Source organism: Megalobrama amblycephala, linkage group LG17 (assembly GCF_018812025.1).
Source record: "Megalobrama amblycephala isolate DHTTF-2021 linkage group LG17, ASM1881202v1, whole genome shotgun sequence".
Lineage (NCBI taxonomy): Eukaryota > Metazoa > Chordata > Actinopteri > Cypriniformes > Xenocyprididae > Megalobrama > Megalobrama amblycephala.
In genome coordinates this window covers 35,019,684-35,047,616 of record NC_063060.1, presented here as the reverse complement: position 1 = coordinate 35,047,616, position 27,933 = coordinate 35,019,684, and the positions used below count along the sequence as shown (strand labels likewise).

Sequence of the window (27,933 nt, the reverse complement as noted above, 5' to 3'; positions counted from 1 at the left end):
CTCGACACTTCATAACATTAAGTTTGAACCACTGTAGTCACGTCGACGGTTTTAACAATGTCTTTACTACCTTTCTGGACCTCGAAAGGTGCAATGTCAATGCTGCCTATGTGTGGATCAGATACCCTCAGATTTCATCAAAAATATCTTAATTTGTGTTCTGAAGATGAACGAAGGTCTTACAGGTTTGGGACGACAAGAGGGACAGATGACAGAAATGACAGAAATTTCATTTTTGGGTGAACCCTTTAAAATGGTTAACCCAGGATTAAGAAATGACTACATTTTATAAGGTTTATACATTAGAAATTCAGACTGCATACCTTTGGTACTACAATTTGAGCTTAACACCTCAATATGTTAATTTTCACATGGTTCATAGATTAGCCTGGGTTAGCAATTTACATGGTACACTTTTGGAACCACAATTTGGGGTTGACACTTCTGAAGCAGGGTTTCATATCCTTGCTAACCTCCTTTCAACATTGCAAACGTGAAACATTGCTTAACCCAGTAGAGTAGAGTTAACCCTGGGTTAAAAAAAAATGTTAACCCAGGGTTAAGCATAGTGTGAGAAGCCCAAAAGTAAAACCAGGCATAACTGGCCCACATCATTTAGCCAAATTTCTTCAGTCTTTTAAACCACAAACATGTTGATTTAAGGCAGGGGTGTCCAAACTCGGTCCTGAAAGGCCACTGTCCGGCAGAGTTTAGCTCCAACTTGCCTCAACACACATGTCTGGAAGATTCTAGTATGCCTAAGACCTTGATTAGCTGGTTCAGGTGTGTTTAATTGGGGTTGGAGCTAAACTTTGCAAGACAGTGGCCATCCAGGAGCAGGATTGGACAACCCTGCTTTAAGGTAAAACCATATAATATTGCACTGTGTGTGTGTGTGCGCATGTTTTGAATTAAAATGCCTTGGAAGGTATACTGGTCATTTGTTAAAACTCTCTCTCCCTCTGTGCGTCTTTACTACTTCTTCTCCGCTTCCTCCTCTGGGATGTAGACACTGACAGTAAACTCTGCTGCCTCTGTGCCGTACTTGTTCTTCACCAGCAGGGCATATTTCCCAGAGTCGGCCGTGGAAACAGCGGCGATGGTGATGCTGGCAAACTTGCCATGCTCAAACTTCAGTGTGTAGTGCTCATCACACACCAGTGGTTTTTCGTTCTTCACCCAGCTGACTTCAGGAACAGGATCACCCCATACGTTGCCAGTGAGGTTGAGGGACTGAAAAGGGTAAGGAGGGATAAAATGTTAGGCCAAATTATTAATAAATTCATTAAGATGTGATGCACATATATGATTGATTGTATTACCTTGCCCTCTTGAATAGTGACAACATCGGGCAGGCCGCCCACCACACGGGCACGGTCTATAGATAGACAAACCATTTAATAAACTGCAGATTTAAGAAGCTTTAAAGGTCCTGTTCTTCGTGATCCCATGTTTCAAACTTTAGTTAGTGTGTAATGTTGTTGTTGTTAGAGTATAAATAAAATCTGTAAAATTTTAAAGCGCAAAGTTCAATGCCAAGCGAGATATTTTATTTATAACAGAAGTCGCCTACATCGAACGGCCAGTTTGGACTACATCCCTCTACTTCCTTCTTTAATGACGTCACTAAAACAGTTTTTTGACTAACCTCCGCCCACAGGAATACACAAGAGTTGCGTTTGTAGAGTGTGTTTGTCGCCATGTCGTCGAAACGCTGTTATTTTCATCCCGCAGTCCAATCACCGGGTCTGATTCCGGCTCAAATTGATAGGGTAAAATTAAAGACATGTTTACAATAACACTGAGCGCGTGCATCTCCACGTTATGGTAAGAGGCGTGACTTTTCCGGGCACGGTGCGCTCAGAGCTGTCGAATCACAACACAGGAACCGCTGGCACAATCAGAACTCGTTACGTATTTCTGAAGGAGGGACTTCATAGAACAAGGAAGTCATCAGCCCGTTTTTATGTCAGTGGAAACAGCGGTATACAGATAAGTAAATTATGTGAAAAATACTGTGTTTTTTTTACACGCGAAACATGAACACATGTTATATTGCACACTATAAACACAATCAAAGCTTCAAAAAACCACGAAAAACGGGACCTTTAAAGGGGACCTATTATACCCCAAAATGTGTGTGTGAAGTTTCAGCTAAAAATACCCCACAGATCATTTATTATAGCTTGTCAAATTTGCCCCTATTTGGGTGTGAGCAAAAACACGCTGTTTTTGTGTGTGTCCCTTTAAATGCAAATGAGCTGCTGCTCCCGACCCCTTTTCCAAAAGAGGGCGGAGCTTTAACAGCTCGCAATTAGGTTGCTCAATAACAACAAAGCTGGAAAATCTCACGCAGACAAAATAAGGATTATCAGTAATGGTGTTCAGCCTTACAATGTTCAAACCGGAGTCGGACACTGATGGAGAGACTCAGGAAGAAGTTACAACTTTTATAATGCATCTGGACATTTCTGAATGGTTAGTGGATCAATTTATGTAGTTGCTGTGGAGTTGAATTAACTCATTGACTAGCATTTGCTGTCATGTTAATCTTTTGTGCAAAACCCACTATACATAGCGTATAAGTTACTGGTTTGTCCTTTTTCACATTTTCTGGGTTGGTAGATGCACCAGGGACCCAATTATAGCACTTAAACATGGATAAAGTCCGATTTTCATGATATGTCCCATTTAAAGGTATAGTTCACCCAAAAATGAAAATTATGCAATGATTTACTCACCGTCAAGCCATCCTAGGTGAATATCTTCTTTCAGACAAACACAATCAGAGATATATTTACAAATATCCTTAGTTCTACGAGGTTTATAATGGTTGTGAATGGCAGCCCAAATTTTGAAGACGTAGTACACAATGCCATGACGTTCTACACAATGACATGACGTATTACATTATAACACATAGTACATCATGTCATTGTGTACTACATCACAGAAGTTAACGTTTTTTGGATGTATGTTGAATGCATATGGTTGTCGCACCGGAAGCTCATTATTTTACTTTATAAAGTTTTAAATAAGGATATCTGTATTACACAAATGCATCGATTTGCTTCATAGGGCCTTTGTTATCCCCCTGGAGTCATATGGATTCATTTTTTTTTTGTCTTCAAAATTTGGGCTGCCATTCACATCACAATATTTTTAAATATATCTCCGATTGTGTTCGTCTGAAAGAAGATAGTCATATACACCTAGAATGGCTTGAGGGTGAGTAAATCAAGAGATAATTTTCATTTTTGGGTGAACCATCTCTTTAATACATTTTGTTTTCATGAAGTAAATTGATATCTGCTCTCTCTAAAGAAATGAACTGCATTCCTAGGAAAGCTGTCTGAAATATTTATTTGGGCATATTAATTATGCCTATTGAACACAGAATAATAATTCTGCAAGTGAAATGCTAGAATGGATTGCTTGTATAGCGTGCTTTGGAATCTCTACACAGTGTCAGAGCACAATAATAACAGCAAAGACAATCACTTACTTCTCTCTGCTATGGCCGCCGCCCTGAGGAAGGAAAGACAGATAAACACGTGGTTATTTATGTCTTTAAATAGTCTCAGTGACTGCAAAGGTAATACGTGCATCTTACACTTTTCAATATCAGGAAATGCTTCACTGCAAGTCTACTGTAATGCACTCATGGGTGGTCTATTTTAGTATTGTCGTGACAGCTTATGCAAGAAGGTCTTGATCGTAGAAGAGTAGAAAATTAACAAATCCTTGTCACATTAATAGAATATGATGGTTTTTCGTTAGTTTAAACTTACTTCAGTCTCTTGAATTCTTCAAATGCTTCCTCCCATACTATGCAGTGGAATAAAAGGGGGAAAAAATGAAAAATAATTATAATAATATAATATAAATATATATAATGTGTGTATGTAATACCAGGTATGTCCATTTAAAAAAAAAAAAAAAATATATAAAAATATTAAAAAGTTCACTACATCCTCTAATGAATGCAGAAAGACTGCAAGGTCCTGTGTGTTGGAACACCTGAGCTCTTACCTTGTCCTGATAGGTCAAGAACTCTCTTGATGCTGCCTTGGCCATCGAAGATATCAATGGCATATTTGCCCTTATCCTTCTCGGTGGGCTCGTTAATTTTGAGCCACAGCTGTTCTCCGGTGACTCCACACTGCACTCTGTCTGAGTGGGAGACCTTTGATTCTCTGGTACCAGTTAGAAACAAAGGGTAAAACAAACAAGGTCATTGGCCACGATTTCACGAGGTGGTATGGTACAGTGAGCGACTTTGGAATGGATTGGTTTTTGGAAGAAATTGTGTTCTTTTGTTTAATGTGACACTGAAGTCAAATTAAAAAAGCCCACACACACAAGTAGATAGAGAAGGCGGGCAGTAAGCCTACTTGTGAAGCCATCCAACACGGAGATCTTCAATATAGTGCACAACAAATGAGTAGAGAATGATTCCATGTTCTGTGCTCATAATCTTGAGCTCAGTAGAAGAGTTGGCTACAAGAACAGAGAAACAAATGCATGAAAATTGCATGACATTCATCGATCCAATTCAAGTGCTTGAGAGCACATTCGTAATGTTACTGTACATTCAATAACACTGGGTGGTGAAGAATTGATGGCAGAACACTTACCAATAACTCTAAACACTTCATTCAGCACTGCTTGATAACCTGTTGAGACAGAAAATCAAAATCACATTTAAATAGCCTATTGACCAAAAAAAATTAAATATACATTTACTGACAAACAGGATGCAAAGAATAAACAATGATATATTAAAGGATTAATTCACTTTCAAATGAAAATTAGCCCAAGCTTTACTCACCCTCAAGCCATCCTAGGTGTATATGACTTTCTTCTTTCTGATGAACACAATCAGAGAAATTTTAATAAATATCCTGACGCATCCGAGCTTTATAATGGCAGTGAACAGGGGTCATGAGTATGAGCTGAAGAAAGTGCATCCATCCACCATAAACGTACTCCACGGCTCCGGGGGGTTAATAAAGGCCTTCTGAAGTGAAGCGATGCGCTTGTGTAAGAAAAATATCCATATTTAACAAGTTATGAAGTAAAATATCTAGCTTCCACCAGACCGCCTTCCATATTCAACTTACGAAGAAAGTGTAAACTGGCATTGCGTCAGTTAAGCTTTTTCCATAAGTTGAATAAGGAAGGCGGTCTGGCGGAAGCTCGATATTTTACTTCATAACTTGTTGAATATGAATTATTTTTTTTTTTTTTTTTTTTTTTTTTACACAAACGCAACGCTTTCCTTTATTAACCCCCCGGAGCTGTGTGGAGTACGCGTTTATGATAGATGGAGACGCTTTCTTCAGCTCATACTTGATCCTCGTTCACTGCCATTATAAAGATGTGTCAGGATATTTATTAATATTTCTCCAATTGTGTTCATCAGAAAGAAGAAAGTCATATACACCTAGGATGGCTTGAGGGTGAGGGTAATTTTTATTTGAAAGTGAACTAATCCTATAAATATGATATTGAAATATGATATATGGAAGTTGTCATAGTTGGGTAAACTTCTATAGCGGTGAACGGGAGATGACAACAAATCAAATTTTTATATTTCCATTTGATACATTGGTCAGAAGAGAGAACAATGTCAAATTTGCTGTCACTCCCTCAGCTGTTGTATTAGAAACACCCTCGCAGCAGCATTAATTTGTTTTTTGTCATTTACTGACAAGGTAATAATATAACAATATACAGCGTTATAAATGTGCATTAAATTTAAAAAAAAAAATAGAAATATGAAAAACGTTACTAGATTTGCAATGTTGATAACTGTGGAAATGTGTCAGTCTAAATTGAAGAATTATAGACTATCTATTATATGCTCTATACACATATATAAAAGTCTTAATAATAATAATAATAATAATAAGTTCTTCATTCTTCGTATTAGGTGAAACATCAAGCAAACAACAGATTTTTTTCTTGCCCATTTTGTTGCTGAGCTGGACTAATGAAATTCTGTTGTGTGTGTGCTGAATTTCTTTGAATTGCAAATGAGTGAATTCCACTTCCTGTCATTCCAATTCAAATTCCAATTTAACATCCTGTATGATGTGGCCAGTTCAATGCAAATTCCATCTCATGGACTGAAGCCAATCCTTAAATTCAGAATTTTGATCAACCCTGGTGACAAAGTAGCTCCTACCTGCATCTGTCAGGTTCAGCAAAGTTTTGTCCTTTCCTCTTTCATCCCTCAGTTTAACCTCATATACTCCTGCATCTTTCTTTGAAATCTGTTGGGGAATTGTGGGAACAGTCATACATAGATACTGGACACTAGTTTTATCAATACGAATCAGAAGTTTAAAAATTTTTTGAACAACATTTAAATAAACAAAACAGGAAAAGACCGAAAAGCCAAGCTTTTCTCCTGCGGAAGATGCTGCAGGCCAACAGAGTAAGAGAGGAAAAGACGGCACCATCACAAATAACAACACAGTGACATTGATGGCAACTTATAAATCAAAGCTCCAGACTTTTGGCTTGCTTGGACTTTCTTCGGTTTCAGGTTTCTTTTTCCGTTGTGCCTTTTCACTCTTAATAACAAGCTGTGAATTAAACAGACATTGCAGTTAATGCCAGCGTCCCCTACTTGAGTGGCAAGGGAGTTGCCCCTCTTCTGCAGCATGCACTTAATCCACTCCTCTCTCAGTCCGTCTGGACTGGCACCTTATTGGTTGTTGAATTCAGTCAAACTAAGATGGCTTTCAATATTTATAACCCATTAATATTGCAAAATAGAGGTCAGACTTGCACATAATATGATCATTTGCATTACTTTACAAACTGCCATCCGAATCTGATTGATTTCAGGAACTGCCTTCCCTTTAAACCAAGGTTCACACACGGAAGAACCATATATTTATGATATATGGACATAAATGATAAATATAATAAATAATTGAATAGGTTATGCATCCTGCAGTTCAAAGTACAGGATAAACATTATAAAAGAATATAGAATCCAACATAGGTGCATATGCCATTTCATATTTACTTTAACGACTATTTCACTTCCAGCTTATTTATTTCTATTATTGCTGTAACCTTTAATACATTAACATTAACCAGCATTACATTGCTGTTATCATTTTTGAATGGTTATAATATGCAAAAAGTAACCTAAAACAATGTCTAAGTAGCTCCTGGCTATGATATTTTTTCTGACCTAGGTCAGCTGAAAATGAAAGTCATTTTACAGGCAGAACAAGTTATTAAATTTGGATAAAAGATTACAGAGTCGAATTTATTGAAAAATCATGTATGGATGAATCATGCACAATAAGACCAGGACCACTGATTTTAAACATTAGCTATTACTTTTTATGAAGGCTTTTGAGATCTAATAAAAATAACTCAAATCTCCTTAAATCTAGGAAGAGAACAAATATTCTGCAGTACTATGCAAATAGCTCATCATTTATGAGTCCGTGTGTCAGAGAGGAGAATGGTTTTTAGCGTAGCAAAGCCTGTAGCATATAATACTGCATCTAGCAAAAACGCATTCATTATAAAAATCGTACGGATGCTGGAATCCCAGCTCAAAAACAGCCCCATCATTGCCCAACCAAGTCTGACCTTGCCAATGTCAAAGGTCAACACTTCATCAGATTTTCCGATCTTCTTAGCATCCTCATCATCCTCCTCAATCTCAATCCCATCCTTAAACCAGGCAATCTCAGTGCCAGGTTTGATGTTTCCAACCTGTAGCATGAGAAAGATAGATAAAGGAGAATTTCAACAAGTATCTTTTCAACCCGAGGCACTGATAGGCAGTTTCATGTACCTACCTTTGAATCCCAGAGCCTTACCTTGCATTTCAGATGCACATCACATTCTGGGGTGACCTCGAAACTGAGGTACTCAACGAAGTGAGGACCTGTGTGTGGGAGAATATTTTCAACAACTCTTCAACAACTAAAATGTGATTTAACACAAAAAAAGACAGTGTAAAGACAGCATACCTTGCCTTCTGACCCACTCTGCTCTCTCAAACTCAGATTTCTTCTGAAGCTCGGCAAACTCTGTAAAACAGCATTTAGCATTATAAAAAGAAATGATCATAGCATGCAGAATACAGCTTATTTTGAGTGTTAAATACTGTTTAGAGGCCATTAATAAGCATTTCCCAGAGCTAGAACACAACACATTTGCTGTCACCCCATCTGTCCAGTTAATTTGGATTTGGAGATATAAATGGTACTCTTCTGCCCTCTAAAGGACAAATAAATAAAGCTCAATGACTCAAAGCTCTATTAGGTTGTAGTACTAGTGAGATTGGTTCATTGGTTTGCAAAATGGGTTTAACTGATGCTACTAGGATTGCAGAAAAATTATATTTAATCAGGTAATGACTACAAATATATGTTGGGGCCAAAATTTGGGATTCAAATTTAATTTAAAATAAAAACAGAAAAGTCATGACATGAAATGAATCGAAAAAATAGTTAAAATTCTGTTTTATGATTGTCACAAATTTTTCACTCAAACTGTTATATAATAAAATATTTATTTTATTATATAACAGTTTATTATATTAACATATTTAGTATTATATTATATTAGTAGTTGTAGTTATGATTTAGAAATTACAATTTATGAAATAGAAGCATTTCCACTAGTGGTCTCAGACATGGTCAGTCTCATATATATATATATATATATATATATATATATATATATATATATATATATATATATATATATATATATATATATATATATATATATATATGTGTGTGTGTGTGTGTGTGTGTGTATACATACACACATACATATTTATATATTAGTTTGACTTGTTTTGTATGCTGTAGGTAAAAAAAGAAAAAACAATTAAAAAAATGTGACCTCACCTTCTCCGATAAGCACCAAGCTGGTGCGACCAGTTGCTTTCCCATCAACAAGGTTGAATGTGAACGTTCCTTCATCAGTAACCTCCAGTGAGTCCATGAACATCTCAATGATGCCAGTGGTCTTGTTAAAGTTCATTGTGTACTTCTGAAGAGTTTGACATGCAAAAGAAACAAAACATGATCATGTATGTTATACAAGATTGTTTGATAATTAAAGTCTGTAAAGTCCATTTGAGCTCAAATGTTCTGATATGTCGTACCTTTCCTTCACGGATGATATTATCATTGAAGACATACTCCACTTGGCAGTTAGAAGTGAACTTGCCAACTTCAGCCCAGAAGCGCACACGGCCCTTCTCCTGCAGCTCAATGGCCATTTCACTTTTGAAGGGAATTACTGAAGAAAATTGCTCACAATTAACCTATAACAACCTACTGAGTGGTAAATGCATATTAAGTATGCATACTGACTACAATATACGAGTCTGAAGTTGGTCTACTACAACCACTTACTGGGGAACTGGTGGTCATGGCTGATGTCCAACAAGCGCTTAAGTCCTACAAAAAGTAAACAACATTTCATATAAATCAACAACCTTATGTCATGTGCTTTTCTTGATTTATATTATGTGCTTTTCTTACTAGACTCTGTTGTGTGGAATCATTTGTTTATTGTTTATGGAAAAGAAATCTGCAGCTGCTGTACACTCCAGTTGCTGCTAAGGAGCAGTAATCTCCTTGTGTTCCCTTCTTAAGCATGAGCGTCACTCAAAGAAATGTAATGGGATGGAATATCAGCAGCTGCAATCGTGGATTAAAGGAAAGTGACTCACCTTCTTCAGTGAGCGCGTAGCTGGCAGAAACACCGTCAGTGTTGGTCACCACACAGGAGTAAATGCCCAAGTCATCCAATGATGGGTCATTAAAGATGGCTCTGGACCTACATAAAGGAAGATTAATGGATCTTTCAACAACAATAACAAATGGCTCGCACATATAGTTAACCATAATATAATATAATATAATATAATATAATATAATATAATATAATATAATATAATATAATATAATATAATATAATATAATATAATATAATATAATATAATATAATATAATATAATTATAGGGTTAAAGCTTCAATATTATCTATCTGTTGGCTTTTGATTAGGTCAGAGAAACTTGAATGAGTTTTCTTTTTTAATTGTATATTATTTTGGTACCCAAAAATAAAAACAGTCAAATCTCAACAGAACATGAGTTTTAATAAAATTGTGCATGACTATATTAGACAGTCCAGAAGTTTACTTACTTGCCCCCAGAAGTCTGAATGGTAAGACGAGAAGTGTCAGTGAAGGCCTCGTAGTTTTTAGACCACACAAACTGAGAGTCCTCTTTAAGATCGGAGCACTCAAAGATCAGAGAGATCACACCATCGTCATCCACATCCACCACAATCTCATTGGTTCCTGAGGAGAACCAAACATGTATAATGCAATTAGAAGTACAGGTGGTGAGAGACAGATGTTTTCCTCTATGACACAGCTGTATCCATGTCCTTGAATAAAAACTCACCAGGGCGGGTCTCAGCCAAAATTGCATCAGTTGCCTTTGATGGTCCACCAACACCTGCCAGATTCTTAGCATGGACACGCAGCCTGTATGAAACACCCTCTTGGAGACCAGATACCTTGATCAAACAGAGAAAACTAATATTAGTAAAAAGCCCTGACATTTTGTCTTTCTGTTCTTTTGAATAACTAAATGTCTCAACACAAAAAAATAAAGACACATAACAAAAACATTATTAAAAACAAAAGCCAGTTCCAAGAAATTGGTTAGCAATTAAGCCATGGGAACAGCTCTGTCTCCAAAAAAAAAAAAAAAGGAACTTGAGCTGCATAAAACTAAATGACGAAACTGTGAGACCCAACACAGTCGCTGTATGAAAAATCTCATTTATTACCTTAATGTAAGTATGTTTTGTGGATCTCTCTTGGACACATCTCCACTTGCCATTCTCTTCCTTATAGTCCACATAATATCCAGTCACAAGACTGCGGCCATTGAATGTGGGTGGGTCCCACAGAAGCACCATGGAGTCTTTACGCACCTCCTGGACACGGAGGCCATGAGAAGGACCTGGGTTTGTTGAAAAGTAAAATGCACACAGAGAAACACCTGTCATACATCACTTTAGGTAAAATGGACAAATAAACCTGATTATGTAATTACTGTTTACTAAATTTAGTGTGCGTCTCAAACAGCTCCTAGTTCGTAAACCAGTATATTGTGTACATGAATTTGGACAGTAAGGACCCTGGCTCACTACACATTGGGACACTGATGACTCTTATTTCATGACAACGTCCTCATTGTACAATATCCCTACTGGTATTTATGAACAACAGCAGGACTGATATCTTTATTATCTTATTTTTTATTGTTATTTAAAGTACATTATGATAAATACTTTGCTTGTTACATACACATGCAATATTTTAGCCATAAATAAATTATAAATGTTAGCTAGATTATGTTCATTAACTGTCTAGCGATGTGTTTATGCTGACATATAATTAAACAATGGTTTGTATTTTAAAAACATTCATGTGTAGTAAGTTCGGGTTCTGTGATTTATGTTTCGTGCTTCAGAACGTCCGTTAAGGGAATATAGTGAGCATCGATGCTCCCTGGTTATCACAGTGCATTGTGGGACTGTTTAGGGAGCAAACGTTTCAGTGCACTGGAAGGATTTTGTGATTGAGACAGCCCTTAAAATGCAGACTCCCTGATCAGTGCCCTGACTACTGAAGTAGGGAGCTGATTGAGACACACCCTTAATCAAAGTCTCTTCAGTGGCAAGTACGTAAGTGCATTTGTCTGCTATCTTAAATACTTTAAGTATCTTAAGTATCTTAAGTATCAATCCTAAGAATGAAATCTGCATAATTATTTCTTAAGATTACATTTAAATAATATATTTTAAAAAATATTTAAAATTATCAATAAAAATATTTAGGCATTCTACAGCAGTGGTTCTCAACCCGGGGCCTAAGCAAACTTCCATGAGGGCCTCAGGATGACTTAAAAAGATTTCAAATAAGAAAACAAAACAATAAAATCAAGATATGGCTTATTTTAATTCATGCCATTTGTTTTTCTTTGAGGAAACAGTGTTAATAATGTCTTGAAAAACCAGGATGTATGATTTTACAAAGTGTGATTTTCTAAACCTGTAAAAATCACTAATAGAATTTCCATTTTATAATGAATATACATTTTTCTATTTATGCCAAGCTAAAATATTTTATCGGGTAGAAATTGGGAGTAAAAATAATTGATATCCAGTAAATTATGAACAACTGGAAAAGTCATGGGGCCTTTAATATTGTTGTGCCTTGGAGTCAAAAAGGTGGAGAACCACTGTACTAGAGTAAACAAACTCAAAAAGGCAATTTACACTTCTCCCAATCATTTTTCTATGAGTGGTCTGTCTTCTCCCCATAACAATCTCTCCCATATACTGATTTAAACGAGAATTTCTGTCTATAAAAGTGTCATTGCCTGATATAAATGCTGACTGGTTTACCTGGAACAGCAACAGTCCATTCCTTGCACTCCAAGGGGGCAGTGGGTATGGAGGCTTCACTAATACCAGCCTGATTGAATGCACGCACCTGGAAATGGTAGAATTTGTTTTCCTTCAGGTCTGTCACCTAAGTAAATGAGACAGTGGGAGAGAAAGGGGGACAACAGTTATTCATAGACCATTAGTGTTGGTCTTCAATTTTCAGCATTATAAGCATTGTCATCCTAAATGTTTATTTAATCAAATTCTACAAGGAAAAATGCCAAATGCGTTTTTCCCACCATAAATCCTACCTTATAAGATGTGCTAGTGACTGCCTGGAGGTTGAGTTCATGCCACTTGCTTGTGACTCCATCCTTCACTGTTCGGTAGTCCAGGTAGTAACCTCTGATGTCTGCTCCACCATTATTAGCAGGAGCTTGCCAGCCCAGCACCATGTAGTCACGGACCCTCTCCAGCAGGGTCACACCGGTGGGAGGGCTTGGGACGGCTGTAGAAGGATAAGACTTAGTTTAGTCCAACAACACAGTCATTGACAGTTTTACATCTGTTACCCCAACAAAGAATTAATGCACATTTTCTTCTTGAAAGAGCACACGATCTGTTGTGTATCTTCATTGTAGGACATCAGCATATCAAAGTCTGAGGACCTTTGAAGTTTAGCTGTTATGTGCTCTTAATACAAAAATCATGTTACTTTATACACACATTCTGCATTTTATTTTCCTTGAACAATGCAGTTAAAATAACTTCACAACTTTTTCATTCACAACACTCAGTTATTACAGACAAACATCACAAAATCAGTTAGTCTGCAAGCATGCAGCTCTAGTTATGAAAAAAATGTGAGTTTACATATTGCATAAAATGAAGCCTATTATTAATAAGATTTCTTTAAGACTTTTTAAAAGGCTTGTTTTTACATTCTCGCTAATCAACTGTGATTTGAAAAAATAGCATTTCCTTAATTGAAATGCAAAAATAAATAAAGTAACCGACAGAAATCAAAATGTTATTCTCATAACTGTATTACAAAAATATTTTATTTTATAGATATATTACTGTGTGTCCACTTTGTAATGTGTATCATTACTGTAATACTGCAAAATACAGTTTTCACACTTTTTCTTTTTGATTTTGGGGAGAATTATATTATATTCGTGACACATAGTGATACACATAGATTTGTCAAGGTCTGAACAGCTTTATACTTACTGTGCTCAGGAGGCAAGATGACCTTTGCTCAACTTGTTCTACCACCCACTTTGCTCATGCATGGGTTTATCATCACACACCCTGCAGTTATTCACGAAACAGACACACAGCACAGACACACCTGCATGACAACACACAAGGAAAACTGTCTGATTTTCAGTCAACGTGTGTCTGACTGTCTCTTTCACATGGCTGCTTTGTTAATCTTAATACCTGGATGTTTGTGTCACGCAGGATACACTCAGGTAATGACTGTGTTTCTGAGGGAATTAAAGGAGTACTGATAGCAGGGCAGGGCATGCAGAGGCAGGACTCGCTTTAATAAGATCTTCATGCAGCATGCAGGCTTTGTTTTATGTTTTTTAGCTTGGTGCTATGCAAAGTGTAAGTAGCACAGCCATTATATATAATGCTGTCTTCAGGGTGGCATTGAAGGCTCATTGAGAGGATATTGCATATATAGAGTGAATCTGGAGGATGCTTTTGCATGGGTCAAGGACAGTATGGTGCGAAGCGCAGATGCAAATCACAGAAATGAAATTATTTTAAGTGCCTCTTTCCCAGAGCTACAACAATAGACTACATGAAATACATACTGAATGCATTTTAATGCATGAAAAAATGTCTTCTTATTATTATTATTATTTAGTAGTAATACTGTATTTTTGGTTAACTTAAACCAGAGAAACTAAAAAAATTAAATTTGTAAATTACCATATTGTTCCGAATATAAGACAACGCTGATTATAAGCTTATAATATTGTTGCGATTGCATTATTGCCATGTAAAAGTCTAGACCTGAATATAATCAAACCCCATTTTTTCATATTTCCAAGAAAATCTTATATTCGGAACAATACTGAACAACTTCATTCCCTGCTCAGTCTCTATATCCACCAAGGTTTATTTGGCCTGACAACAGCACCAGCAATACTCACAAATGCTCGCTTTTACGACGCAGGCCTCAGATTCCGCGGTGCTTCCACTGTATCCTGCAGCGTTCACAGCCTTGACCCTAAACACGCATTTGTCCTCAGTGTTCAGCCCATGGCACACAAACCTGCACATCAGAAGCAATTGATAAGTTTCAAGACAAGTTATGACCATTTACAGATCAATACCTTGGTATAAATATTTACATTAGAGGTTTTGCAAATAAATTACAATAAACCATGTTTAGTTTTAATAATAATGCACATTTATAGCAGTTTTCATTCTCAGAGCACCTAGTCAGCCACAGGTTGGCATACCTAGTGCCTTTGACAGGCTTGTTGTTGCAAGGAACCCACACACCGCTGCCATTGACGCTGACCTCAATGTAATATCCCACTAGATTCTTAACCTCCTTAGATGCCCCCCAGCACACAACCACAGAAGTGTCACTGTTTCTGATGGGAACAACAGGCCCTGGGACAGAGGGCAGGTCTAAAAACAAACAAACAAAAAAAAAACAAGGCATGTCATACTCACACTTATATTTACAGGATCACGTCTATCATGGAAAACATTTTTGTTCTTTTGAAATAAAACATTCCAACACAGTCTACCATTCAAAAGTTTGGGATCGGAAATATCTCTGTTTTTGAAAGAAGTCTCATTAAGTCAATATTGCGAAATATTATTATAATTCAAAATAACTTCTATTTGAATATATGTTAAACTAAAATGTATTCCTGTGATACTGATAGTACCATCCCCAATTCATTGCCAATGGTTGTTTTTGTAGGATTAGAAAATATATAATATGGCCCCTTTAAGGCACTATTCGCACAAGTACTGAAACATACTATCTATAATGCAACTAGAACATGTGTCACTAACCTATTTTCTTTTTTTGTGTCAAGTGCTAATACTCACCCAATCTATCTCCCACAGTAGTCGCTCCAGTTTCCTCCGATGGCTCTCCAACTCCAGCAGAGTTGCAGCTGCGGACACGGAAGCTGTAGGACTTTCCCTCAGCAAGGTCAAACAGAGCAAAACGGGGGGACTTCACTGGCATCCCAGTGTTTACCCTCTGCCATGTATCTGTACCCACCAAACACTGGGAAAATACTTGTTAGTCTCAAATGTGTTAAACACACAAGGGAAAATCAAATTCTTTATACTGTTTACATTCTGTCTCACCTTTTCCACATAATACATGACACCCTCGTGTCCTCTCTGGATGGGTGGTTTCCAGCTCAGGACCACATAACTCTTAGTAGCCTCAGTGACAGCCAGGTCAGTAGGTGTACCAGGGACCACACCCACTGAAAGAGACAAGACAAATAATGCTCCACACAATCACAGCATGTGTCTTATTTCACATTTTCTAGTACATTTACACATGAATTTAATATTGTAAATGAAATGCACAATATATTGTAACATACTTATTACTTAATATTAAGAATGCACACTATATTGGTTATTGGGCGATATTAGATATGTATTGGAAGATGCTGGATATACACTGGTTTAAAATTGTACATGCTCAATTCCTCTAATTTTATATTTAGATTACTTTTGTTGTCATCTAACACTCGCTTAAAGTTAATCTTTAAAAACACTAGTAATTTAATGACTGTTAAATGTAATGTAACAAATCTCTAATTGCATATCCATTTTTATACAATACATAATATTTCTGTGATGCTTAAATTTAATTGTAGCATTTAAAATAGTTTTCAGCGTTTCATTTTTTTCACTATACTGTTCAAAGCTTGGGGTTTAGATTTTTTTTTAAAGAAATGAATACTTTTATTCAGCAAGGACACATTAAATTGATCAAAAGTGACAGAACATTTATAATACAAAAACATTTGTAAAAAAAAATAAAAATTAAATGTTCTTTAGAACTTTCTATTCATCAAAGAATCCTGAAAAAGTGTCATGATTCCCACAAAAATATTAAGCAGCCCAACTGTTTTCAATATTGATAATAATGAGAAATGTTCTTAATTCCCAAATCAGCACATTAGAATGATTTCTAAAGGAAAATGTGACACTGAAGACTGGAGTAATGATGCTAAAAATTCAGCTTTTCCATCACAGGAATAAATTACATTTTAGAAAATATTTAAAAAAGGAAATCATCTATTTTAAATTGTAATAATATTTCACAATATCACTGTTTTTACAGTATTTTTGATCAAATAAATGCAGCCTTGGTGAGCATAAGAGACTTATTGGTGACCCCAAACGTTTGAACAGCAGTATACTTAGACAAAATTAAAATTGAATGTAATATTTCACCTGTGGGATCTTCCTCTGTGAATTTGATCATTCCAGTCCATGGAGCTGAGGGACCAGCTACGAAAAAAAAAAGAAAAGAAAAAAAAAACATTATCATAAGCAGAACTGACTGGCTTTGTTCTTCAGTTCTTATTCTTTGCTCTTCAGTCTCTATTCTTAACATATATCCTTCACCTCTAAGACGGGCCCGGTCTGATGGGTCCATGGCAACTACGGGGTCAGAGGCCCGGGACGGACGGCTCACACCAGCATTGTTGAGTGCTCGCACCCTAAAGGTGTAGGAGCGGCCCTCAACAAGCCCAGTGACTGGAAAACGGGCATATTTCACCGGAGTGTCATTACACTGGGTCCAATGATGAGTGCCAACCTCCAACCTGTGCAGAAATATTTAAATAAGGAGCACTGACATAGGCTTTATGATCCCTCTGCTGGTGGCATATAACTCACCTGTCAATGAAGTAGCCCACGATGGAACTGCTGCCCTCCACTGCTGGCTGCTTCCAGGTAACAACCACATAGTCTTTATTAGCGTCATGACAACGCACATCAAGGGGAGCAACAGGAACCCCCTCCACCTCCACATCAGCATCTAATACACAAAAATCTGCTTGATTAGCGCCCTGCTGTCATATCTAATTATGGCAAAGTAAGATACATGGCAACGCCTCCGCTCTGTGAACACAGCTAGCTAATTTCAGCTCTCTTAACTTAGGAAGCATTTTAATACCCTCATCTTATAAGCCTCCAAAAGATACTTCCTAAAATCATTACTTGCAGGAAAAACACATCCCATTTTTGAGCCAACAACAAGCCTAAAATTGAAGTAGATATATTTGATTTATATTCATAAATAAATATATAAAACAATTAGATGTATTAACATTTTATTTCTGTTTTAATGTATTTAATTTTACAAAATTAAAAGAAAAAAAAAAACAGATAAACACTATGATATTTTACACTACCGTTCAAAAGTTTGGGGTGAGTAAGATGTTTTTGAAATAAGTCTCTTAGACTTAAGGCTCACAAAGGCGGCATTTATTTGATCAAAAATACAGTAAAAACAAAGTTATTGTGACATTATTACAAATTAAAATAATGGGTTTCAAATTTAATTTATTTAAAATGTAATTTATTCCTGTGATGGGAAAACTGAATTTTCAGCATTGTTACTCCAGTCTTTAGTTTTACATGATCCTTCAGAAATCATTCTGATATGCTGATATATCAATAATATAATAGAGCTATTCAACTCATATTGCAATATACACTATATTGCCAAAAGTTCTGGGACACCTACCTTTAAGTGTACATGAACTTTAATGACATCCCATTCTTAATCCGTAGGGTTTAGTATGGAGTTGGCCCACCCTTTGCAGCTATAACAGTCTCAACTCTTCTGGGAAGGCTTTGCACAAGGTTTAGGAGTGCGTTTATGGGAATTTTTGACCATTCTTCTAGAAGCGCATTTGTGAGGTCAGGCAGTGATGTTGGCGAGAAGGCCTGGCTCGCAGTCTCCGCTCTATTTCATCCCAAAGGTGATCTATCAGGTTGAGGTCAGGACTCTGTGCAGGCCGGTCAAGTTCCTCCACACCAAACTCGCTCATTCATGTCTTTATGGACCTTGCTTTTTGCACTGGTGCGCAGTCATGTTGGAACAGGAAGGGGCCATCCCCAAAATGTTCCCACAAAGTTAGGACCATGAAATTGTCCAAAATGTCTTGGTATGCTGAAACATTAAGAGTTCCTTTCACTGGAACTAAGGGGCCAAGCCCAACCCCTGAAAAACAACCCCACACCATAATCCCCCCTCCACCAAACTTTACACTTGGCCCAATGCCAAGTACTGTTCTCCCGACAACCGCCAAACTCAGACTCCTCCATCGGATTGCCAGACAGAGAAGCGTGATTCGTCACTCCAGATAATACGTCTCCACTGCTCTAGAGTCCAGTGGCGGCGTGCTTTACACCATTGCATCTGACGCTTTGCATTGCACTTGGAGATGTAAGGTTTGGATGCAGCTGCTCGGCCATGGAAACCCATTCCATGAAGCTCTCTACACACTGTTCTTGAGCTAATCTGAAGGCCACATGAAGTTTGGTGGTCTGTAGCCATTGACTCTGCAGAAAGTTGGCGATTTCAGCGCACTGTTCGCCTCAGCATGCGCTGACCCCGCTCTGTGATTTTACGTGGCCTACCACTTCGTGGCTGAGTTGCTGTTGTTCCCAATTGCTTCCACTTTGTTATGATACCACAGTTGACCGTGAAATATTTAGTAGTGAGGGAATTTCATGAAATTTGCACAGGTGCCAACCTATCATGGTACCACGCTTCATTGAGCTCCTGAGCGCGACCCATTCTTTCACAAATGTTTGTAGAGGCAGTCTGCATGCTTAGGTGCTTGATTTTATACACCTGCGGCAATGGAAGTGATTGGAACACCTGAATTCAGTGATTTGGAGGGGTGTCCCAATACTTTTGGCAATATAGTGTATATCACAGAAAAACAAAATACTGCAATGTCAGTTTTTTCCAAATATCATGCAGCCCTAGTATAAATTGTTCTTCACACTGGCTGCCCTTAGTGCAGTTAACCAAAGATAGAAGCAACATTCCCAGAGAGAAACCTAACACTGTGGCTGCTCGCTTCTTAAAGGTACAGTGCACAGACAATAAAACATTGCTTTTCATAGTGAGATGAGACAACTTAAGATTTCTTAGCACAAAAGTGCAGATCGGACTCACCTCTGACAAACACATAGGCAGAGTGAGTGTCAAAGCCTGACTTGGTGTTGACACGCAGGGTATAGAGACCCTCATCCTCTTTGTTCAGATGCACAAGGGTCAAAGTGGCTCGCTCACCACTCCAGTGCATGTGCACCCACTTAGAAGGTGACAAGACGACACCTGATAAAGAAAAGGGATCATTATAGACTGTAAACTGCACTTTAAGTAATGGGTACTGCATATAAAAAAACACAGAGGACGACAGTGATTAGAAAATGGTGATTTATGCTTCAGTTAATTTGCAAGTAGCTTTTTAAAATGCATAGTGCAATATATCCAGACCTACCATTTCTGTACCACACTATCTCTGGCTGGTAGCGCTTCACAGTGGGGTAGACAATGACTGTACAGCCCAAACTCATGGTCTCTCCCTCACGGCCAAAAGAAACATCAAACTTGTCGATGATAGTAGTGTTGAAGGTCACACCATATTCAGGGCTGTAACCATCTGAGCAAAATATGAACAGAAACAGCTAAAAGGTCATTTCTATTGTACATATTCAAATTAAGATATTATAATAAATTGTATTTAACTGTACAATTTATTGTAAAGGCCAAAACTTTACATAGGCTTTTGTGCTTTATATGAGTCCAAATGCGAGCTTAAAAGAGAATAAAATGGTTTGGGAAACTTACGGGGCCTTTCAACCACTTCTCCTTCTTTGAATCCTTTAAAATTAAAATGCAAATACATTTTTAGTGCTTTCAGAATGACTTTTTTTTTTAAATTAAACTACATAACTGCATGTTGTGTTGCAAACAGTATCATAGTTTTTCCTATAAATGTTGAAATTGACCTTGCACACGAATGTTACATCTAACAGTATTAAATAATAAAGATCCAGTCAAGATATTTTATAGCATTAGCCTGTGCAGACGCACTGAAAAGACGCTCTAGAATAACACAAGGCATACTGAGATGTGCTGTAAGGGTCTTAAAATAGAATGTCAAGAGGACAGCAGCTGTAAACCAGACCAGAGTGAGTTACACACTAGTGTAGGTACACACAGCACAGTTTCTTCATTCTGCATAATAATGTAGACAAAACAACTGCACTGCAGAATGACCCCTTGATTATTAACTAAAAATATACATCATTACAGTATTTCTAAAAGAATTCAGGTCAATTAAAGACAATATTCGTTGTCAATTCACACCAGTATGACTTTAAGCACATGTAAAACACTATTTAAAAATGTTTTGAGATTTGAAATGCATTTAAAAAAAAAAAATACTCACTTTTAATAATGACAGGGGCAAATGCAGAACTTTCTCCCTTCACGTTGAGTGCAGAGATGCGGTATTCAGCAGTGTCACTAAAACTACAGCTGCAACCCACAAGAATAATTTCAATATAATATTTGACAGTAGTAGTATAGCTTTTTAATACCATGTCAGCATCTGAGGCTATCTTCATGGCAAAAACAGAGTTACAAAAATATGAAAGTTGCATAAATACAATAAAAATAAAAACCAAACAAAATAACGGTTATATAACAAAACAAAATCAAAAAATAATACAGTTTGCAACAGCCGTGCCCTTATTGTTTATCTTTTGCATGCCTCTGATATTACAAATAAATGAAATCATCCCACACATTTAGTGTAATATAATAAAGAATCCCAAACAAACTTTATTAAATGAATAAAAAGTTTCGTTACTTCTTAATTTCCAGAGAATGCATGTTGTATTGGCTCTCTGTGAAGTACTTCTCAGGGTGAGCCTTAGCATCGATTAAAACATTGTTTTTGTACCTGAAAAGCATAATTAGATGGAGGGAAACAGAATAGAGTTAAATTAAAACTTAATTAAACCAATTAATAAAACTTAATTAAACCAATGTTAATTGACTAATGATTATATCTATCCAGGAGTGTTTCTGACCAAGCCACGCGAGGTTTGGGCCATCCAGCCACAGTGCAGTGCAGCGTCACACTCTTCCCCTCCCACACGGTCTGGCCACGTGGTTTCACAATGAACTCTGGGGGGTGAGTCAAACTATCTGGATTCATCTTCTTTTGGAATTCTTGTTTCTCATGCATCTGAGTAAAAAAAAATAATAATACTGACACTGTTTGGATAGTTCTATCAAAAAAATCAGTAATCAATAATCCTCAAAATGCAGTTCTGACATACAAAATGTTGGAACAGTTAAAGGCACAATGTTTTATACAAGCATCTTAGGTCAAACCTTCTTGCTCAGAGTCAGGCGTTCAGCAGACTCTCTCATACTGGTCTCTCTGGACTTCTTCACAGTTCTCATCTTGAAGTCGGTCTCCCTGGAGAACAGGTTCCTCATGACGACATACCCCACACCCTCTTCCTTCACCTCCTCCTGAGTCTCCATCAGATCCTGGGTAGCCAAATGACTAATCCAGAAGATTAAGTTAATGAGCACAGTCTGGCCTAAAATTTCACTAATACTGTTTGACATTGGGGGCAGTCGTGGCCTAACGGTTAGAGTCAGACTGGTAACCCGAAGGTTGTGGGTTTGATACTAGCAGGAAATGACTGAGGTGCCCTTGAGCAAGTTACCTAACCCCCAATCACTCTCCGGATGCCACTGCAAAATGGCTTCCCACTGCTCTGTGTATCATACTTTGCCTTCACTTTCACTTTTTTTCAAATGTAAAATGATGTAACTGTTCTAGAGATGCAGTTTTTATTTAGTCAGCAAAAGGGACCTGGCAAGCAAACATTCCACATCAGCTGTAATTACCAAATTATTTCAGACTTCCTAATTGAACTATGCAATCACCTGCTTCTGAAGACTGGCACGACGTATCCAATAACCTCGTCTTCTTTGTCCACCGCCAGGTATGAGCGCTTTTCTTTTTTGGAGAGTGCGCTCAGTTTCTTCTTCTCCTTCTTCCCTGAGATCTTGTGCCTAAACAACAGTTAACATCAGCAATGTCAGTAAACAAACAGTAGGATTATATGGCTTTGATGTATTTTGCCATATAATCCTACTGTTTGTTTACTGACACTGCTGATTTGAGATTTTTTACTGAAAGATTTTGCATACTGCTGAAAATACATTATTCCATCAAAACATGTCAGTTTCATTTATTTTTCCTCAAAGTTTCCTAACGCTAATAAAACAAAATGTTCAATATTTCAGCAGGGTTAATGGAATAGAGTCACTTGAAAGTCAATCTTAGTGTGTTAGTGTAAAGTAAATATTAGCAGAGACACCCACTATATTAAGCATTCATTAAAAACATAAATTAGAAATAAGCAGCACTTGGCAATATGGTGGCAGAGTGGCATTTTTTATACATAATATTGCTATTGTGTACAGCACATCACCCATGTTACAATGGTCCTCAAAAAAGTAGTATTATATTATATATATTTGTCTTTTTAAATGCACATTTTTGCTGATTGTTGGTAAAAGAAAGATCATGACCAGTTGGAAACCAACATACTTGAAATGTCCTGTCAGCAGGAGATAGGCCGCACGCATATGATCCTGACACTCATTCACAACTGCCAACAGCATTATGGGCTTTGGACTGATTTATAGATAAACCATAGAGCTCTGTCTACGATCTGAGAGACTAATCCTTTTATCTCTAACACTATTATAAAATATTTTAGGATTATAGCAGGTTCCAGTCCATCAGAATATTGTTTCATAAGAAATACAATAATGCAAAGTGCTGACATATTATGCAAATTGTTCTCTTGAACAACTATAGGCTAAACAATACAATGGTAAATGGGAAAAGTTAAGTTAATATGAATATATTTACATATATTCACAACAATTCAGAATTGGTGTCTGGAATATTTGACAAGTATAACAAAAATGAACTGAACCATATCAGAGTAAAGAGTGTTTGGTTTGGCATGCTCAAAACGCTCAGGTTGCCATTTCTGTGCAAATCAGAAACACTAAAAAATTGTAATAACTGGTAAATAATATGACAATATCAGATTTCTGAAAGCAACCAATAGTGCTCTGCATCGTTTTCTCAGTATTCGACATTAAAGGTCACCTAAATATGAAAATTCTGTAATCATTTACTCACTCTCACGTTGTTCCAAACCTGTATGACTTTTTTTCTTCTGTGGAACACAAAAAGAAGATATTTTGACTTTCTGACTTTCATTGTATGGACAAAAAACTTTCTCAAAATATCTTTTTGTGTTCTTCAGAAGGTGGTTTTAGAATGACATGAGTGTGAGAAAATTTTAATATTTGGATAAACTATCCCTTTAAAGCAGCAAAGTGTTGTACAGTTTATGTACAGTTACAGTCCAGCTAAACTACCGTGATTTCAATTTCCAGTGACCAAAAATAATCCTTCAGAGACCATTAATAACTTTGGCTCATTCCCACAGAGGCTCAAATTCTTCCTGCCATGGCATCATGCAGTCCTCAAAAGCACATATGTTCCTCTATAACAAAAGCCTCTGACCTAAATATTTATGAACATAGTTCCAATGAGAATCAGAAATATGGGCATTAAGATAGATTTAAAAAAACACTTCTGTAATAGAGCACAACAGCGACAGCACATTCATCAAGTTCTTATAGGTTATTCAAAGTTATCTTCAATAAAGAGTTTTAAGCTGACCAAACCAACTAGTAAAGAGGAAACACATTACAAACTAATATTAGTGTAAACACTGTGACAATCAGTCAGCAGACTCAACCAATGAAGTGAGCTTGAGGCAGCACATCTGTTTGTCTGATTAACTGAAGATATATACACGATATACAAGTAGTTTGAGAGTGTAGGAAAAATCTGCAATGTGTCACAGGAGTGTGCGGTCGCTGCTGAGTACTTTAGAATCAATATTCTTTTCCATACTGCAACTTCTCTGACTGGTGAAGTGATGAAGTTATTCAACAGGTAACACAAAACAAAGCTGAAATGACACTGACTTTAGGCTTCTACACAAGCATATATCATCTCTTAACATTGCTTGAAAGGTTAATAGCCTATGTTATCATTAAAAATTAATTTCTCTATGGAGAAAATTACAGATTTTTGCGCACTATAGCATCCATATAAACCACCAATGATTATTTACTCACCGACTAAAAAAGATGAAAACATACATCTCTGCAAATGCCATAGAAAAAGTCTTTCTGTAGAGGATCTGACTATGTCATGATTGGTCATAGTTATTGTTTTGTTATTGCAATCACTAAGCACTGATGTAATTTGTGGTCATCACAAAGTGAAACTGATAACAGATTAGGAGTAGACGATATACCGGTAGAGATTTTGGGCTATCGTCTCTATCGTGGTTACGATGTGCTGCGCGGCATGCGCTTTGTAAGCATTGCGGTTTAAAAACAAGTGGTTATAAACTGTTGAAGCACAATTAGCCTCATTTCGGTATGTGCGCGCTCTCTGAGAGACTGTTTCTCAGCGCTGAGAGACGCGCAACATGAAGCCGCAGCTCACAGAGCTCGTGAGTACTGAACTGAGTGCTTTTTGCCGACTAATTGTACTTGAACGGTTAAATACACATACCTGTGTGTCAAAGTGACCATGTATTTGCAAGTAAATTTATGTCTGAAGCGAAGGTACCGTTGAGAAAGACAAGGCATGAATATAATGGATCAGTACAGTTGGTCTTAAAGGGACAGCATCCCAATTTACCTGCTGTCATTATTAATGCTAATCAAACAACAACAACAACAAAAAGAGAAAATATCTCACTGTTTTTGTAACTCTAATAAGAATAAATGTATATTTAATTTACACAGTAAAGACTATGCATTGTTTTTTATACATTTAATTATTTTATACATTTGATGTAGTATTAAATGCCTGATTTTTTTCAGGTAGGTCAATTTCAGTTGTGTCTTTGCGCTTTTGTATAGGAGCCAACATTTGAAGTGGATCAAAACCTTTAATCAAAGTTGTCCCATAACCTTCTTCTTATGACAACTTTGATTAACTTTTTTGATCCACTTCAAATGTTGACTACTGTAATTTGTTTTCTTTGCTCTTTCTTTATCACGGTTTACTTGTCTTCAGTAAGCTTGAGAGTTTTTTTTAGGCTAGTATTCGTTTTTTTAAATAATATTGAAAACGGTGATAAGAATTGTGAAATTAAATCAAAATTTTCACATCATAAAAACCTTAAAGCAAAACAAAACAACAACAACAAAACATTTTTGCAGGTACTTTGCTGATCTGTTTTAAAGCAAACAAAAATCATAAGGTTATAATGAAAGGGTTATGGTGTTGTTACTTCATATGATGGGCACATTTTCAAATAAGCAGCGTGGAATGTGTTATAAAAGCACTGGTATCTAAAAAGCAGTGCTTGTGAGGGGGTTGCTCTACAGGGGCCATTCTTCAGGGCAGCATGAGCACAGGGACACTGTCCCCTATATGTCCTCTTACCCATGGCCGCTCACATAAGCAGCGTAAGACTGGCGGCTAACAGATGACAGGGAGCTTTGGTGATAGCTGCTCTCATAACGCGTCTCAAGGTCCCGTTGCTGCTGTTCCTTTTGTAGTTTTAAGGATTCTGACATCCTGAGGTGCTTTTTAGATCGTCCCAAGGACCCCTTTCTCTCTCCGCTTGCAGTCTCAAGTACAATTCCCAATGAATGTTAATTCAGTTGCACAAAAAAAACATCGCCTGACTGCAAACACTTACAATTTTGATCATGAATGTACACTGTCAGAAAAAAATTTATGCGTACAACAGCTCGTCACTGGGGCAGTAAGCTTAAAGGGACTTCTTTGTACCTGATCAGTACCCTTGCTATGAACATTTTAATGGCAAATAAGGTACAAAGATGTCCCTTTAAGGGTACTGCCACAGTGATAAGCTATTGTACCCCTAAAGGTAAATTTTTTGCACATTTTTTTTCTGAGAGTGTAAAGGGTTAGTTCACCCAAAAATGAAAATTCTGTCATTTATTACTCACCCTCATGCCGTTCCACACCCGTAAGACCTTCAATCATCTTCAGAAAACAAATTAAGATATTTTTGTTGAAATCTGATGGCTCCGTGAGGCCTGCATAGGGAGCAATGACATTTCTTCTCTCAAGATCCATAAAGGTACTAAAAACATATTTAAATCAGTTCATGTGAGTACAGTGGTTTAATATTAGAGAATATTTTTGGTGCGCCAAAAAAACCAAAATAACAACTTATATAGTGATGGCCGATTTCAAAACACTGCTTCAGGAAGCATCAGAGCATAATGAATCAGCATGTCGAATCAGCGGTTCAGAGCGCCAAAGTCACGTGATTTCAGCAGTTTGGCGGTTTGACACGCGATCCCAATCATGATTCAAGACGCTGATTCATAACGCTCCGAAGCTTCCTGAAGCAGTGCTTTGAAATCAGCCATCACTACATAAGTTGTTATTTTGTTTTTTTTGGCGCACCAAAAATATTCTTGACGCTTTATAATATTAATATGGAACCACTGTACTCACATGAACTGATTTAAATATGTTTTTAGTACATTAATGGATCTTGAGAGAGGAAATGTCATTGCTGGCTATGGAGACCTCACTGAGTCATCGGATTTCAACTAAAATATCTTAATTTGTGTTCTGAAGATGAACGAAGGTCTTACTGGTGTGGAACGGCATGAGGGTGAGTAATAAATGACAGAATTTTCATTTTTGGGTGAACTAACCCTTTAAGTTCGGCTATTTGGCTTTCAGTTATTTTTCAGAAATACTGTATGGGCCAACACACATATCCAATACTTTTGACTATGTATCTTTGTTTACAATTCCAAAATAGTAACAGAAACATTACAGTTCAAATTACAATGGCATAAATAATTAAAATATCTACAATTATTTAATATCATGACAAAAAAAATTCAAATAGGCCACATTGTGCAACAAAACTCCTAGTATTTAAAGTATAATATCAGACCACAAAAGATTATGAGCAACTAGTTTGTCTGTTGTGATGGTAACTTAGCCTAATTCATACATTTACAATGACATAATACACACAATTGGATGAGTAACACATTACTTCCCTTGGCTAGCCTCTATAAGAAATATAAAGTCACTTACTAAGTCAAAGTTGCTTTTGCAAAAAGAAGAAGGGGCAAACTCCAAAAAAATGAGAAGCCAGTGAAAATCCAGGCACAGCGGCGGGTATGGGGCAGCCGACAGGACGGGACTCCACTGAACAAAAATAATGCTGCCACTCTGCAGATTGCAGCGTGCAGGCACGACCTTGTATGGCCACTGGGTC

General features: G+C 37.0%; 1 protein-coding gene across 3 annotated transcripts; it reads right to left on the bottom strand.

Moving 5' to 3' along the window:
- Positions 1-220: 220 nt before the first annotated feature.
- On the bottom strand, positions 221-27,907 carry myom1a (myomesin 1a (skelemin)). Of its 3 annotated transcripts, XM_048163189.1 has the most exons (38): positions 27,750-27,907; positions 26,100-26,287; positions 22,484-22,612; positions 21,917-22,094; positions 21,610-21,767; positions 21,387-21,479; positions 20,964-21,052; positions 20,360-20,392; positions 20,010-20,171; positions 19,682-19,843; positions 17,383-17,524; positions 17,110-17,309; positions 16,936-16,992; positions 15,826-15,950; positions 15,559-15,742; positions 14,952-15,126; positions 14,640-14,761; positions 12,780-12,976; positions 12,487-12,613; positions 10,861-11,036; positions 10,470-10,584; positions 10,207-10,363; positions 9,731-9,837; positions 9,411-9,455; positions 9,158-9,294; positions 8,898-9,042; positions 8,010-8,069; positions 7,857-7,924; positions 7,624-7,749; positions 6,522-6,593; positions 6,191-6,278; positions 4,638-4,676; positions 4,395-4,500; positions 4,033-4,196; positions 3,792-3,828; positions 3,506-3,528; positions 1,323-1,378; positions 221-1,233 (listed from the first exon to the last, which is right to left on the bottom strand). In XM_048163189.1, the coding sequence occupies exons 2-38, from the start codon at positions 26,231-26,233 to the stop codon at positions 976-978; spliced, it is 4,446 nt and encodes a 1,481-aa protein (XP_048019146.1). In that variant the 5' UTR covers positions 26,234-26,287; positions 27,750-27,907; the 3' UTR covers positions 221-975. The 3 variants fall into 3 exon arrangements, with proteins under 3 accessions (XP_048019146.1, XP_048019147.1, XP_048019148.1); XM_048163190.1 differs by lacking the exon at positions 6,522-6,593; XM_048163191.1 differs by lacking the exon at positions 26,100-26,287 and having other exon boundaries at positions 27,750-27,898.
- Positions 27,908-27,933: the final 26 nt, after the last annotated feature.

Excerpts from the sequence above, each read along its gene's own strand:
- myom1a (XM_048163189.1), bottom strand. The coding sequence starts at position 26,233 with ATGTCAGAATCCTTAAAACTACAAAAGGAACAGCAGCAACGGGACCTT. Across the intron at positions 20,172-20,359 it reads AGAAGTGGTTGAAAGGCCCC|ATGGTTACAGCCCTGAATAT; the intron begins GTAAGTTTCCCA and ends TATTTTGCTCAG. Across the intron at positions 15,127-15,558 it reads TACTGTGGGAGATAGATTGG|ACCTGCCCTCTGTCCCAGGG; the intron begins GTGAGTATTAGC and ends GTTTGTTTTTAG.